This window comes from Spea bombifrons, chromosome 3 (genome assembly GCF_027358695.1).
Source record: "Spea bombifrons isolate aSpeBom1 chromosome 3, aSpeBom1.2.pri, whole genome shotgun sequence".
Lineage (NCBI taxonomy): Eukaryota > Metazoa > Chordata > Amphibia > Anura > Pelobatidae > Spea > Spea bombifrons.
Genome location: NC_071089.1, coordinates 72533518 through 72549618, shown reverse-complemented (window position 1 = coordinate 72549618; position 16101 = coordinate 72533518). Strand labels below are relative to the sequence as shown.

General features: G+C 39.6%; 1 protein-coding gene across 1 annotated transcript in view; it reads left to right on the top strand.

Moving 5' to 3' along the window:
* Nucleotides 1–15646, top strand: part of SENP6 (SUMO specific peptidase 6) — a 31075-nt gene extending 15429 nt beyond the window's left edge. The window contains exons 14-23 of the mRNA XM_053459142.1: nucleotides 735–853; nucleotides 1452–1568; nucleotides 2495–2614; nucleotides 3070–3162; nucleotides 4240–4667; nucleotides 5426–5526; nucleotides 6551–6639; nucleotides 13850–13918; nucleotides 14366–14516; nucleotides 15152–15646. Of these exons, the coding sequence (XP_053315117.1) occupies nucleotides 735–853; nucleotides 1452–1568; nucleotides 2495–2614; nucleotides 3070–3162; nucleotides 4240–4667; nucleotides 5426–5526; nucleotides 6551–6639; nucleotides 13850–13918; nucleotides 14366–14516; nucleotides 15152–15361 (1497 nt within the window). The 3' untranslated portion in view covers nucleotides 15362–15646. The remainder of the gene's footprint in view (nucleotides 1–734; nucleotides 854–1451; nucleotides 1569–2494; nucleotides 2615–3069; nucleotides 3163–4239; nucleotides 4668–5425; nucleotides 5527–6550; nucleotides 6640–13849; nucleotides 13919–14365; nucleotides 14517–15151) is intronic.
* The last annotated feature ends 455 nt before the right edge of the window (nucleotides 15647–16101 follow it).

Below are 16101 nucleotides of genomic sequence, written 5' to 3'. Positions count from 1 at the left end.
TAATAATGCATAACATTCATTATTTCTTATGGATTTTCAGGTAGGGTTGGTTCCTTACAAAAAACCCTTGGTGCTTGGGGTGATATGGGAAAAATGTTCTTGTTCAGTCCAAAATAAACCCAGATATATGACCTATTAACCAAAACGTACATGCAAATGTTAATTAGAAGTTATTGTATTTTTTTTACATTTTATTTTCACAATTTGGGCTGCTCTTATGCAGTTTTGCATTTTCCAAATTTTTATTTAAAGTATGTATTAAGGGGACTCTGCTTAAAGGAGAAGATGCATACAAACAGAGGCATGGCTCCTACAAATGGTAGCGTGCCCATTGAAGTCACTAGGACCTGAGCATTGTGTGACATTAGTAGTTATAGCGGCAGGCAATCACATGTATGCGAGCAAAAATGCGATATTCATCTTGCATCCATAGAACTGGCTGCTGCTACATCTACTGACTTCATGTATAACGGCCGTACGTAGAAAGCTGCTGAGCCAGAGGAGCAATCAGATCATTTTTTGTCACCTATGTAACTGAAGAACATCCGCGCCGATTTACATGGGATAAAATGTATTGTGTGCTTGCATAATACGTACAAGGGCATGTACTATATGATCCAGTTATGAATTGAATGTTGGAAATACTTCATGTGGGATCCTCTTCAAAGGTTTCTCAAGAAAATTTTATTTGAAGGGAATTGTTTAGTAAAGTTCTTTGTGTGTTTAAAATGTAGGTTGCGTCTGAAACCCGGATGAAGCTGCGCAGCGCTCCGTCTCCACTGCATTTTTTTACTGATGACGAGGAGAAGGAGTCTGGCGACACGCATACGGTCTTTGTTGGGCCGATAGAAAAGTAAGTTCTTGTTCTATACGCATATTAATGGTATTTGTAACTTGGCGACCATTTTTGCATAATGAGCAGTCTATATCTGCTTGGAAGTCTGACCCCACCAATCCCAAAAACTCTAAAGCATGTGTAGCTTTTGTTAAGGGCTAGAATGTTAACGGGCAACATATGTAGGTCTTACGCTTTGACGTGTTGCTTTATCATCCATTACCTGTGTTCGTGGGAGAACATCCCTGTCCTATGCATACGTTAACATCTGTGAGTTTTTGTAGATCTTTAAACATTTAGTAGCGTTTCTCTGTAGCTCCGGTGTCCCTTTTTGACCTCGAGCTTTTATGCTTATTTGCAGGCTCAAATTTTGGAGCAATTGTGCTGCGTTTGTATCAGCACCTCTTCTCTCCCCCCAACTATGCCATACTTTATCAGGCCATTGTGCTGTAAGATTCCATGTCATGCTCCAGATTTAATCCAGATAATTTTTACTTTGGTGGAGAAACACATTTCAAAACTGTAACTATATGAACCCTTCTCTGTTTATTAAATGGCCAGTAAGTTTTTAACTGTTTGATTTGCTTGTCTTTTTTCCCCCCTCTTTCATGAAAAGATTGTTTGTTTATCCACCTCCACCTGCCAAAGGTGGAATCTCCGTCACCAACGAGGATCTTCATTGTCTGAACGAAGGAGAGTTTTTAAATGATGTAATTATTGATTTCTACTTGAAGTAAGTTTAGTTCGCCCAAGTGTTTTGTTGTAATATATCATGTAGTCATTATAGACCTTTTATAAAGACATTAAAATATTCTCGGAAGTGATCATTTTCTAAATGATTCATGTTCTTTTATTGTTATGTCACCTCTGCATTTAGTTTTTATTTGCATCTGTTTTTATTTTCACAAACACCTGCAAAACTGATTTATTTATTAAATTATATTGCCAAATATTTTAGTTTTTTTTTGTTCTTTTTTTTAACTGCTTATTATATTCATTTATGGAAAGCCCAAAACAATTCCACCAATTGTTACAATGATAACAAAAATGCCAGATCTTTCATATGACGCGGGCAACCTTTTTTAGAATTTGGCATGCAGACATTTAGTCCCTGAATTACTGTATATGTTTTATATTGAGGATAGATTTCTAACTCATTTCCCCCCTCTCCTCCCTTCTAGTGAATCATATATGCTTTTCATGCATGCACTGCAGCGTTTCTGTTGAAATCAGTGAAGTCAAAGCTACTATACATGCTAGCGGAACAGCAGACACTTACATGTATGATAGCCTGCAATACAAAATCACTCTATTACGGAGCCCAGTGATTTCTTTTTAAGCTTTCACAATTTCTGTGTTCAAAAATAGCTTGACGTACAATACAAGCAAGCTACATAACCTTGCAATTCATTCACAAGCAAGTCCCTTGTCTGAGCTTATAGACCTAATCACTGCTTTGATATCTGCTGCATTTTTTGATTCACATTATAAAACTAACTAGAGCTATTTTTTGCTTTCTAAAAATTTCTGATATTAGAAAGCAGATACACAAACATCGAATGGGTTATACACTTTTAGTGCACTGCCTTTGTATGATAAAGTCTGGCTATTGAGATCCTTGCTGGAGATCTGTTACTAACTTGAATTCTTTTTGTCCAGGTATTTAGTACTAGAGAAACTAAGAAAAGATGCAGATAGAATCCATGTTTTCAGTTCCTTTTTCTATAAGCGTCTCAATCAGAGAGAGAGACGTAATCTCCAGGACACTGCAAACCTAACGTAAGTGTTTGGACTCTTTATTTAATCTTCAAGATAAAACATCATTAAAGTAAAGTAGGAGGATAATAAGGGGCTGTGTTTGAAAAAACCAAAGGGAATTGAGCCTTTAAGTTCAAGTCATGGGCTGGTCTCTGAATCAAGTCCTTGTATTGTTACAAACTCCAAAAAGGCTCACTGCATTTTTAGATTTGCCCAACTACAGCCAAAAGCTCCCCAAATAGACTGTGTGTGATCCAGCTATCATGTGCATGCTTTTGTATTCATTGTGCGCTATACACACACACACACACACAGCTAACATAGTATCAAGAGGAAAATGCTGATTAATAGGGTGCGTTCTATGTTATTTTTTCAAAGGGGGTACTTTTTTCCCTTTAAAAATGCAGTGAATTAAATTCATCAAGTCTCCCTTCGTCTATCAATGTAACATTTTTTTCTTTCATTTCGTTTTCCAGCTTACAGCAAAGAAGACACGGAAGAGTGAAAACCTGGACACGTCATGTGGATATCTTTCAGAAGGACTTCATTTTTGTTCCACTGAACGAAGCGTATGTAAAATCTTAAAATGTAAATCACACGTTACTTGGCCTGTTCCATTCCATGTGTTATACAACAATAACGGCGAAAACCATGTGCCAGCTAAAGCTTATTTAATTGACCATCAGATAAGTGTATCATTATTATGCCCCAGTGTTTACAGAGTAAAGATGTACAGTAATCCTATAGTAATGCTTGTCCTTTACAGATGTTTACAGCCTTCTCTCATTCTGTCTCTTAACACGAGTATTTCTTTTATGTTCTCTTAGGATGAGAATACAATTAACCCCTTTGTACTCATTTTGGGTGTTTTTTTTTTGTACCTGTACAAATTACACGCTTACGAGAGAATGGACATTTCACACAATATAGTTTGCCTCTTTGTTTAGTATGAAACATATGTAGTAATAAATGGAAGGTAAAAATGAAGCACTTTTTATTTTTTTTTTCTATTAAAAATGTATGAAAAATTGTGCAGGTTAGAAAAATACCCATAAAAGCTTTCACCCTATTAAACTTGCTGAAACTTTCCTCCCGTAGGCGGTAAAGATCAATGTATAGACTGCATTAAGTGTAGTTCATGTACTGTGGAGGACAATCTCTCACTTCTTCCTTTTACCTTAATTCCTTTTTTTTTGTGAGCCGGTCCCTACGCTGGGAGCTACTTAAATAGATGACATTCCATTTTGCCACAATGCATTTAATATGATCTGGAAGCCATGATGGCATGGAATGGATACAGAGGAGTTAAGAAAAACTTTACATTGAGATTCAGAGCCATATGTGTCAGACGCTTCTTTTTTTATTGACTGAAACACATTTTGTATGGCTTTGTATGCAGTCCTTGTGTGGTTTTCATACTTAATAGGGAACTTAAATTGATATAAACCGTGAGTAAGAGTAGGTATATAGAGATATAGATATATGTATAGATATATGTATTTTATTGGCTTACAACAAATATGTTCAAGCTAATTGGGAAAAAATATGTTAACACTGGTTATTCTTGGAGGCAGTATCAAGATACGGTATTTAAAAGATACAAACTAAAATTTTTTTTCTTTATTGTCCCTGACAATATTTTCCAGCGCCCATTGGTTTTTAGCGGTCATATGTTTTCCGGGATTAGAAAAACCAGAATATTACAACAACCCTTACTACCAAGAAACCCAGACGACCCTGGCACCGGTTTCCACGTCAGACAGAGAGAACAGCGGGAAGTCGCTTTCTCAGAGTAATCCAGAGACTTGTGTACAAGGCGCTGCTTCCAAATACACCCCCAAAAAAACACTGAGCAAAAAGCACGTCTCCCGCGACACCAGCATTGGGACTGTTGAAAGCGACGCTGTCGTACCCAGACGCAGTCCAAGCGTGGGAAGGCACGGCCTGCGAAAAATTGACCAGGGCTTTCCGGAAGCAGATGAGTCCCAGACGTTTATTAATGCGGAGGCTGACTTAAATACAAAAGATATAAATGGGCTCGCTGGTGAATGTAAAACCCAGCTGAAAGATTTAGGTAAGTGTGCCTGGTTTGTGAGCTCAGCGGTCCAGTGTACATTGGGAGGCAATATTTAGCCTATTCCTTGGCACTTTCTTTTGTGGCACATAAATTGCTTAGGGTTCTAACAAGAGGAACTGGTAAAAAGTGCAATAAAGGAGGGCTGTGTCCAACATGGCAAGCAGCCTTTTTCTTTCAGAGCCCTAATTTTTATAAATGTGCCTGCTCACCGAGGAGTACATTGTATGCACACACCTACGATTCTGATTTTTCAACAGGCTGCCTGCTTGCGTGTTATCTTGTAGTCTCTTTCTAATCTGACACAGTTTATGCACTATAAAGTGTTTTTTCACAATAGTGGTGAACTTGACATTTCTGTGTTTTTTGGTTTAGTTTTTTTTTTTTTTGTTTTTTTTAACCAAAGGTATACATTACATGATCAGTGGTTGAAAACAAAAAAATGGCTGCTTCGATACACCCCCATGATTGTAGCACTGCTTTATCGCTGACACTCTCACTATTGTTCCACCTTAGATCAGGAATTCTATTATTTGCGCTTTAATCTCATCATCACGAGACATAAGTATTTTAAAGTTCCTATGGCAATAAACTAGCAGTATCTGCTTTTGTGGCATGTGGCAAACCGAATTAATTATTAATTATTTGAGAAGTTTGGGAGTAAATGCAGTATTACAAATTCAGGTGGAACAGCACCTTTAAGCAGGACTGCTTCTTCAAATCTAAATGGTGTGCATTGGTATCTTTCCCCTCTTCAGATGGTTTGCACAGAATACAAATAAGTTATAGTGATTCCCACGATGACTCAAAGAAAACGGAAGAAGAGTTCATAGATTTTTCCGATGATCAAGATAACCTGGTAAGCCTGATTTTTAAGATATTCGTTTTTTGTGGTAAATCCTGCAACACTCCACATGTTCCGGTCAGCAATATGTGACATATTTATCTTTAAGATGGTAAGCTCCTAAAAGTGGACTGTTTTCTTTGTTAAACCAGTATGTTTAATGTGCATTTGTTAAAATTGGACTTTCTCTGCTATGAAAAAAGGTGATAATTGTTAACCTTATTTGCATGTGCCTACCCAGAAACCTTGTGGTTGTGGCAGCACCATGAGATTTCTGAGGGAAAAACAAGCCTTCTGGCTTGTCTGGTGTCTGTAGATGAGTGTTTAATAATGCTTCTACTACCCCCTTAATTTTAAGTGGGAGGGTTTTCCATCACCTTTACCCACCATTTATTGCCCTGAAGGTATATACTGGGCCTGCAGAAAGGCCTGAAATTCTGCATATCCTCGCCTGTAGACAAGTTTAATTAATCTTTGAATTAAACCTGTGCTCAAGGTGGGATATCCAAACATTTTAGGTTGTCTGTGGCCCCTGGGGACTGGAGTTGTGCTGACCTAGTATATACGCAAATTAATTTCACAAATTGTTGACCATCACATGTGAAGCGCTGTATGTATGATGTTAAACTGTGTCCCTTCTGTAAATTGTAGGAGGCAACACTTTTCATGTATTGTCAAGCACCTAATGTATATGTGCCCTGGACAAAATAGCCCGTTTGGCTATCCTGGCTTTGTGTGTGTCGATTCCTGCAGCCTTTACTGTCCTTTTAATTTAAAAAAATGTGATTTGTCACCAAATCATATTCAGATTAGGCCGATCAAATCGCAGGTGGTATGGGCAGTAATGGCACCTGCTTAATCTAGAACTGCGTTCTGGAAGCAATTAGATAGGGGGTAGTTATTTTCCACCATGCTTTTAAGTGAAGCAGTACACAACACAACATTGTTGTGTGCTTTAGATGTAGAAATGCCCATGCCTGGAGTGAAGTATCATCTGGCAACATTAGTACAGTTCTTTTGTGTCTGGTTATTTTCTAAGGATGAAAGTAGCGATGATGGAGGCCTTGCAGATGACAATTACACTTCAGAAGCAGGGAAGTGGCATCTTAAACCCACATTCTGCAAACAGTAAGTATGTTTCACTTCTTTTGCATTATTCTGAGCTCTGTGTGGTGTAATGAGTTGAACAGGGATCCTGCATATTCGCTTGATTTGAAATTGTTTTTGAATGAAGCTGTAGAACGGCAGCCCTCAAGTACCCGCAATAGGAGGCTTTTCTGCTATACCCTTATGTGAGAACACTTTCCTTCTACTTAAAAGGGGCAGGGTAATATCCATCATACCATATTAAAGTACTCTGATTAATATGCATTGTTACAAACCAAAGCGCTTGCCTGACACAGAAGAGACTACCCCACAGTAGCAGCGGCCCTCCTCCATGATCTGACTGACTGCCGCTGACAGGTTGCTTTGAAGCAGTCAATCAGTAGCAGTAAGCTCATTCATCAACACGGCTGCATGAATGAGCGATTCCAAATGCTCAGACAGCTATATAATGTGCATTTGGGAGTCTGTTAGAGTCTGATTAAAGAGCAGTTGTCATTCCTGGTTATCCCTGTTCTGAATTCTGTTACCTGTACGTAGTGTATTAAACATAATTTCGTCCCTGTTAACAATACCACTGCTATTTTTTCTTGTGGTGTTTCTGAGCAACGTGGTGCTGTATGCTAAGTTGGATACAGCATAAACGCTGTCATCCTTTAACACAGCGTATTTCTTCAATGTCTGTGCATTTTATTACAGGTAGTGATTTTTCTATATAGTGCCTTTATCTCTACACTCTGAACTGTGCTGCAAACAGGACATAACAAGTAGCGCATAACAACAATTTGCGCAACCAAGCTTACAATCTACCCCCCTATAGTATGTATTACACGTTACAGCATCACATGTCACGCTATCTGTGCTGCAAATTAACGGACTGATGCTTTAATGATCCTTTTTTTTTTTGGGGGGGTGTAAGAGATGAGGGGTAGGTGAGCAGACCAGTCATGGATGCCCCGTGCCTAGGTACCGCATGCTTGCAAACCATGAACCTGAGCAAGCACAAAATGTCCTTTGTATCCACATAACATGAGAAATTCATTACTTGTGAAAAAGCTATGGCGGTGTACTTACCTTGGCTTCTACTTCTGCCTTTTTTCCTTCTGATGCTACGATCTCATTTGTTTTCGATTGAGCTTCCCGAGAGAGAACACACTTCCTGCAGCGTAGCAGCTGTCACACCACGTATACTGTTGTTGCCAGATGGTGTTTATTAATATTTATCGGAATGATTGTGAAATGCAAAAACACTTTGTGCAGCAGGTAAAAATGGCAAACAATGGCGATTAAAATGAAATAAGGCCTTTCTGCAAGAGACAGTTTTTTAGTTAGAATATCATCTGTTGTACTGCCCTTGCTCTCTTACTGATTAAAAGCCAGTGAGGCTGGTATCCTGAAAGTGCAGATTTCATGTTGTAAATAGGAATGGCAATTTCCTTGTCTGTCGTAAAGGGGCAGTTTACCGTCCCCGTAAGCCCAATTAAGGAAGAACGCATATTAAGGTGCTGAGTGCTTTAATATTCATTCTTTCAAAATGAAAAATAAAAGCGCTGCTGCCCTCCTGATGGTGAGACGATTCATGCCAGCGATTGTCTGCTTGAAGCGGATGTCAAGCAGTCCCATTCGGTGTGAGCACGTTCCGCGCATGTGTCCGGAACAGACCCCCGTCTGGAGCGTTTCCTGTATAAGCGCTGACTGGCGGTAAGTATATCACGTGTCAGGAGATCACGGACCTCCTGCACGACAACTCAAAATATGTACACCATTAAATTCATTTTTTTTTTTTTTTTTAGCTCATCATTCCTACTCTGTAGGGGTGGGTGGTATACTGCTCTGCATTGCCAAAGCTGCTGTGTACATGTGGTGGTCCCCAGTGAATAATATAAAGAAATCTGTAACAAGTGTAATTTTGGGGGATTAGTACACATAGTTACATAGTTAATTAGATTGAGAAAAAGACATATGTTCCATCAAGTTCAACCGTTTCACAAACCTATATTAGTTCAATAACAAGAAGGCAAGAAAACCCAGTACCGTTGTCTAAAGAGGAAAAAATCCTTCTCGACTCCAAGACAGTCGGACTCACCTTGGACTAACATTACCTTTATATACTTGTGATAACCCTGTATGCATTTTAAATCGATAAAAAATCTACATTTTTTTTTATATTCATTGGATTGTTCAGATGTCAGTCGATTCTACAATTTAACCTCAATTTAACATTTAAGAAAACGTCTTTGTTTAGCTCCTCCAATCTTAAATGATGCCAACTTGTTTGAAAGGTAAAGATCTCCAAAAAAAAATCTCTGTATTGACCTTGAACATTCATAAGTTTCTCCAGAGAAATCAATCCCAATTTGGGCAGCCTCTCTTCATAGCTGAAATTTTCCATTCATTTAATCATTTGTAGTCCTTCTCTGATCCCTTTACAATTCCACTATGCCATTTTCTTACTAGTGCCCACTGCATATTCTAGATGCGGTCTTACCAATTATTTATAAAGAGCCAAAATTATGTTCTCTTAAACCAGGGCTTGACAAATTTGTTGTGAATCTAGGCGCCAGGTAAAAAAGTTAGGAGCCAGGATTTTTTTTAAACTAACAGTTGGTCAGGAGGGATCCGATCATCATCAGCCCACTTACTAAACTCACAGCGTTTGACCTGGAAGCACCCTGGACTTTCAGGTCAGTGCTGTTTGTTTTTTTTTTTTAAATACATTTTTTCATTTTTTTAACTCTTTCGATGCTGATGTTCCATTGGAGCACAGCATTGACAGATATTTAGTCCCCAAAAGCTTGTGGGGACAAATGTTAACCCCTGCAATGCCACAAATGTGTCATACACAATTGTGGCATTGAAGGGGTTAACGCTGCACTGTCGCTCTCAGGGAGCGATCAGGCAGCGGGGGGTGTTGGGGCTGGTCTCCACACTCATGTGGAGACCGAAGAACCCTCTCCCCTGTCCCTGAAGCTGCCTCTGGCAGCTGGGACTCAATTGCTGGTCAATGGACCAGCCATTGCAGAGGGAGTCTCTTTGATGACTGCTGTAGGCTTCCATACCTACAGGAGTCATCAAAGGGCTTGTGGGGGCTCGTTTTTGCTGTTGCTGGTCTGTCTGAGCTTCCAGGCAGACCACCAGCAGCAAAGCCCCCAAAACGGGAATTAACCCCTAAATGCCGCGATCGCGGCATTGAAGGGGTTAACGCTGCGCTGTCGCTCCCATGGAGCGATCAGGCAGCTGGGGGGTGTTGGGTGAGGTCCCCAGACTTGTGTGGGGACCCAATCAACACACAAACCCCTTCCCTGAGGCTGCCTGTGGCAGCCGAAAACACGATTGCTGCTTTTCCAGCAACCGCGTTTTCAGCCTACAGGATCACTCCGTGGGAGTGATCTCGGGGGCGGGCTCTGAGTGGCTGTGCTGTCTGCCCAGACTTCTGGGCAGACAGTAGCAGCAGCGCCCCCGTGTGGTGACTCAGCCTCTTACATCCACAATTTTTACTGGATGTAAGAGGCTGACAAAACCTAGGCGCCAGGACAAAATTCTGTCGCCATGGCGACCTGGCGCCTGGGATTTGTCGAGCCCTGTCTTAAACCTATCCCCCTTTTATTACTTGCTTGCCTTATTAACAACTGCCTGTGCACAGCTGCCCACTCTATTGTCAACAAGAACACCCAAATCCTTTTCCATATCGGATTTACCCAACACGCAACCGTTTAGCGTACAATTAGCAGTTTTGGTTTTCATATACAAGTGCATAATTCTACGTTTATATCAAAACGCATCTGCCAATTGCCTATTCTTCCATTTTGTCTAAATCCCAGAGAAATGCCATCCTGCTCAGACATAATTTTGTCATCTGCAAAAACTGAGACGCTGCTTCCAGTACCTTCGTCCAGATCGTTAATACCGTATTTGCTCGATTATAAGACGACCCTGATTATAAGACGACCCCCCAAATCTTAATATTAATTTAGGAAAAAAAGAAAAAGCCTGAATATAAGACGACCCTATAGGAAAAAAGTTTTACCAGTAAATGTTAATTCATTTAAACACTTTTTTAATAAAAGGTATGCTTGAGAAAAATATTTTGGTTTTATTTTCTTCCATTTTCCAACCTGCCCCCCAGTTATGCACATCTGCCCCAGAAGTGCCTTATACCCCCTATATGCAACTGTGCCCCATGATATGCCTTTTAACCCTCTAAATGCCACAGTGCCCCATGATATGCCTTTTAACCCTATATGCCACTGTGCCCCATGATATGCCTTTTAACCCTATATGCCTTTTAACCCTATCTGGCACTTAGAGGGTTAAAAGGCATATTATGGGGAAGAGTGGCATATAGGGAGGTTTAAGGCATTTCAGGAGGCAGAGTGGCATTAAAGGGGTTAAAAGGCATTTCAGAGAGCACTCTGCCTCCAGAAATGCCTTACACCACCCATTTAACACTCCCCCTCCCTCCTCCAAACTTACCGGTGCTTCTGAGTTGGGGGGGCGCATAACACAGGAGGGTCCAGGTCCCCTGCATCTGAGCCCCAGGTGCTTAGTCCGGGCAGCATGTAGAGCTCCACGCGAATCGCGTAGAGCTCTACACGCAGCCCGGACTAAGCACCGGGGACTCAGAAGCACCGGTAAGTGGGGGGGAGGGGGTTAACACAGGAGGATCCAGGTCCTCTGCATCGCTGCGGGGGATCTGGATCTTAGTCTCATAATCAGACCCCTATTTGAGGTCTGATTATAAGACGACCCTGATTATAAGACGAGGGGTATTTTTCAGAGCATTTGCTCTGGAAAAAACCTCGTCTTATAATCGAGCAAATACGGTATATTAAAAACAATCGGCCCAAGGACAGAACACTGAGGCATGCCACTTAAGATGCCCCTGTAATCTGGTTTTCCACAAGCTCCTTATCCAAGCACAAATACTTTTTTTTCTAATCCAATATGCCATAGTTGACTCAGTAAACTTGTAAGTGGCCCAGCATCAGAAACCTTCACAAAACCTAGGTATATGACATGGGTGCGTTACTTTGGTCTATACCATCTCTCTATGAAGTGGTAATTTGACGTGACCTTTTACCTATAAATCCATGTTGACTATATGTACCAATATTGTTACTTGAGACAAAGTCCTGGATTGCATCTCTTAATGTTCCTTTAAACAGTTTTCCCACTATAGATTTTAGGCTTACTGGTCGATAGTTTCCCGGACTCTGAACAGGACCTCTTCTTGAACAAAGGCTTCACATTGGCCAGTCTGATGGCACATTTTCAGTCAAAATTGAATCCTTAAGCATTAAATATAAATGTTTTTTTCGATTATGAAGTTCTTTAAGTACCTGAGAGTGAATCCCATCTGGTCCAGGAGCTTCTGGTATTTGTCATAAATATGAGATAGGAGACAGTATGGTCTTTTATTTGTGCAATCCCTGACACTGATTGGGGGGGGTAAACTGGAGAGAGAAAAAATATATTGAGTGCTTCTGCTTTCATCGTAGCTTTTGTAGCCATTGTGCCTCCTTTTGGTTTTCAAGTGTCATACATTTTCTGTTTCATCTTTTTACTGTTAATATACTTTTTTGTTTTTGTTTTCTCCTGGAATCATTTTTTCCAGTCTCCATTTTAGCTAACTTGATTTTTTTACAAATCCTCATATTTTTCTTTCTTTTAGACGTGATTATTCTGCCCCCTCTTTCTTAAAGACTTTAGAAAACTTTGATCTGCTTCTTACCTCTCTGTTGCAGTGATTCATTTGTGGTACGCTGAGTCAATCGGTTATCTTTCATCGTGCCCAAAAATCTCATCCCCTTGGGAGAACTACAGGTTCTGTTTCTCCATAATTAACCCCCCCGCCCCTCTCCATAGTTGACAAGCCTTTTCTATTTCCATTAACAGTTGTGATCCTTCAAGATCTCCAGTGTTTGGTAGTTTGTCACCAATGCGCACTAATATTTTCAGGACGGTTCTACCCCTACTGACTATTTCACCCCACAAGGATTCCACATGTTCACTTCTGTCATTGTATATATACTCCCGCAAATGAGGCAGTAATACCAGTTTGACATACAGACGGACCACTCCATGTCTTCTGTGTGGCCCATCTTTTCTCAACAACATGTAGTCTTCCAAATCGGCTAACCAATCACGAGTGTTGCAAGTAATTGAAATATGTCGGAAGTAATTGGAAAAAGTATATCCTGATTGAAATCTATGAAGTTTGCTTTTCAGATCATACTGTAATTATCATTAACCAATATTAAATCAATTGTCTAGTATGAAGAGCATTTTAATTAAGCAATCGCTTTATACACCTTAACATCTTCAACACTCAAGGATTAAGTGATTTAATTTAAATACCAATTGAGACTATTTCTATGGGACATAATTACACGTTACTTTACGGTACTTATTTCTACCGATTCTTTATATGTTTTTATACTCTGGTATATGCTATTTAATGCCTTGGTGTATGGATTGCTCCATATCTTACTGTTCTGTTTGGAAAGAAATGATTTGGTCGGGTCCTACCACACAATAACAAGTATGTTGCCAAAAAGATGGCATTCGGTACTAACTTTGATGCAGATCTGGATGGACAGGACTTTACTTCTTTACGTACCATTTAGACAGCACAAGAGATTGCCAGAAAGGCCAGGTGTGAGGGGAATACAGTGCCAGCCATTTAGAATTAGCTGTGTGATAACACAAGTGCCCTGAAATGAGCGAAAAAGCAAGAAATGACCGCAAAACAAGTTCTCAAACCCATCACTCAGTTTTTGTTATTTTTAGAAATGGTTACGGTGTGCCATTTTTTTTTTTTTTTTTTTCTTTTCTTATAGCATCTCGCTCCTTGTATTAGGAAATCTAAAGTCTTGCCTGTATTGCTCTGAGACTATAGAGTGCTTATAGAGTGGTTATTAACCTTGCATTTATTCCAGAAAAAATAGTGGTTCATTCATTTTGAGAGAAGGCTTTGGTTAGAACGTATCTTATTCAGTCGGAAAATTTTATGACATTTGTAAAATTTTGTCTGTTTCTAAAGTATTTATGAAATAACCTAGTGCTTTGTATAAGGTGCTGGTAAACCATATGTGAAAAAGGTTGCCTTTACCCATATCCAGCTTATTTTGCTTTGGTAACAAGCATGCCATAAAGAATTTTACATGGAAGCGTTATATGAATGTGTAGATTGCTCTTGTTCTTTCAGTAACGTTTTCCCCTTTTCATCCATCAGACCATGCATTTTGCTGATGGACTCTCTGAGAGGTCCTTCTCGTTCTACAGTAGTCAAGACATTACGGGAGTAAGTGATGATTTAATACAGTTTTTTTCTTTGAATATTTATCCCTGGGGACATAGGGGAAACATCACAAAAAAGGAAGTATCCCCTACATCATTTTGCACCAGTACACAAACCAGGAAAAACAAGTTGCCGATAAATGTAAAAGCGATTGGCAATAATATGGGCTCCTACAAAGTGTCAAAATGGCCATAGTAAATGGAATGGAATTTTTTTTTTTAAATTTTATATTTGTGAACATGATTTCAAAAGAAACCTCTACTTGTGCTGGAAAAAAATATATAATTTGTGTGGGTTCACTAACTGAGAGAAGGGGATATTATGGTTGAACAGGGACAAAGGAGGAAAAAAACACAAATTGCTGCTGTCCTTTAGTGTGGAAAAGTTTTGGTCCTTAAGAGGTTAATGAAAATTCACATTAATCATGTCCACTGTGTTTCTTCTTGTTAGATACCTTGAGGTGGAGTGGGAAGTCAGGAAAGGAAGCAAAAGAAGTTTTTCCAAAGAATTCATGAAAGGTTCCAACCCCAGAGTGCCTCAACAAAACAATTTCAGTGACTGTGGAGTCTACGTACTGCAGTATGTCGAGAGCTTTTTCGAAGTAAGAAATCCAAAATGCAGTCTAATTTTCTTCTGGTTTTATTGAAGGGGGCTGATGAAGTAGCTCTTTTTGTTTGGGTTTTCCTGTTAATTCCATTATACATCATCTTTATTGGTACTTATACCAATAAAATACCAATAAAGGGCAGATATGGGTATCGAGATATGGGTATCGGACACACAAAGTAATGCCTTTTCCATTTAGCTATTCTGAAAGGGGAGGGATATTGTTGTTTCGATCAGGGACAGGATATAAACAACTAAGTGTATGGGGGTTTTCTAATGAATGATTCTTCAAAAATGGGGTCCCCTGCTGATTTATTGAAGCAAAGTTTTACAACAATTTATAATACAGAACTTTCAAATGAGATTTATTTGGTATTTTAGTTCAGTGTTCTTATAAGTTAAGTTAAATTAAAGAACAGACGGCAGCTAAGGGTTCATTCCGCTGCTCATAGGATGGAAGTTTTATTCAAAGCGGGCTGTGAAGCAGGGAGGGAGCGTGAGAAAAGAGTGCGCCGCAGCAATTAATTTTTGTCCAGGCTTGGTTAGGTATGGTATCCCAGTTCCCCAGTGTTCTGTGTGTGTGTATATATGTATATCTAGCAATAATGTATTTTATATTTCGTCCTCTAGAATCCTATTCAGAGTTTTGATTTGCCCATGAATTTGACCGATTGGTTTCCGGAACAAAGAATGAAAACAAAGCGTGAAGAGATTCGGAACGTTATCCTTGCTCTCCATGAACTTCAAAACAAAGACAAGAAAGGGCAAAGGGACCTTAGCACAACGCAGTCCGCACCGCAGGAGGCAGCAGAGCAGTTTGTCAGCTGTGGCTCGAACTGAATGCCTCGTCTCTTGCATGCTTTTACAGATTGCCGCACCTAGGCTGATGACTTGATTCATTCACTCTTAGTGAATGGCAGTGCTAGAGCAAAGCTTGTGGAAAGGATTGGTCCCCTTGGAGTAAAAAAAAAATGCTCTTTTCATATGGTAACGAGGCCATTTATTTTCTCTATTTATAATTTTTTCTTTTTTTCATCATTAGGAGAGCTTATGTATTTCCCTTAACAGTACCGAAGCAACAAATTCTAAATAAAATAAGCTAATATTTATAGGATCACACTTTAATGTGTATTCTTGCTTAGTATGTTTTCTGTCCAGCACATTTTAATGTTTGTTTTTGTTTGCCTTTATTCCGTCCTTTATTCAACTGATTGCATAAGTGATTCTCCCCCCCCCCCCCCGGCAGCACATGCCCTCTCCATCCACGAAATATCTTTAGCATGAAATCTATTCCTAACATATGGAGGTGGCAGTTTTAATTATATATTAAGTTATAAGAACAAATAAGTGTGTATAGATTTTCATCAGACTAACATTTAGTTTTTACGACAAGCTTTCAAGAGGATCGACCTCACTTTATCAACTCCAAAGCACAAGTGGGAGGTGTGTTCTAGAAACTAAATGTTCAGTATTGATTCTATTGATACCAGTGGGCTAACACAGCTATATTGACTTGGTAAGTTTGAAGATCATTTCTATGGAGTTCACAAGCTTAGGTGTATATTCCCATGTGCCGTGGC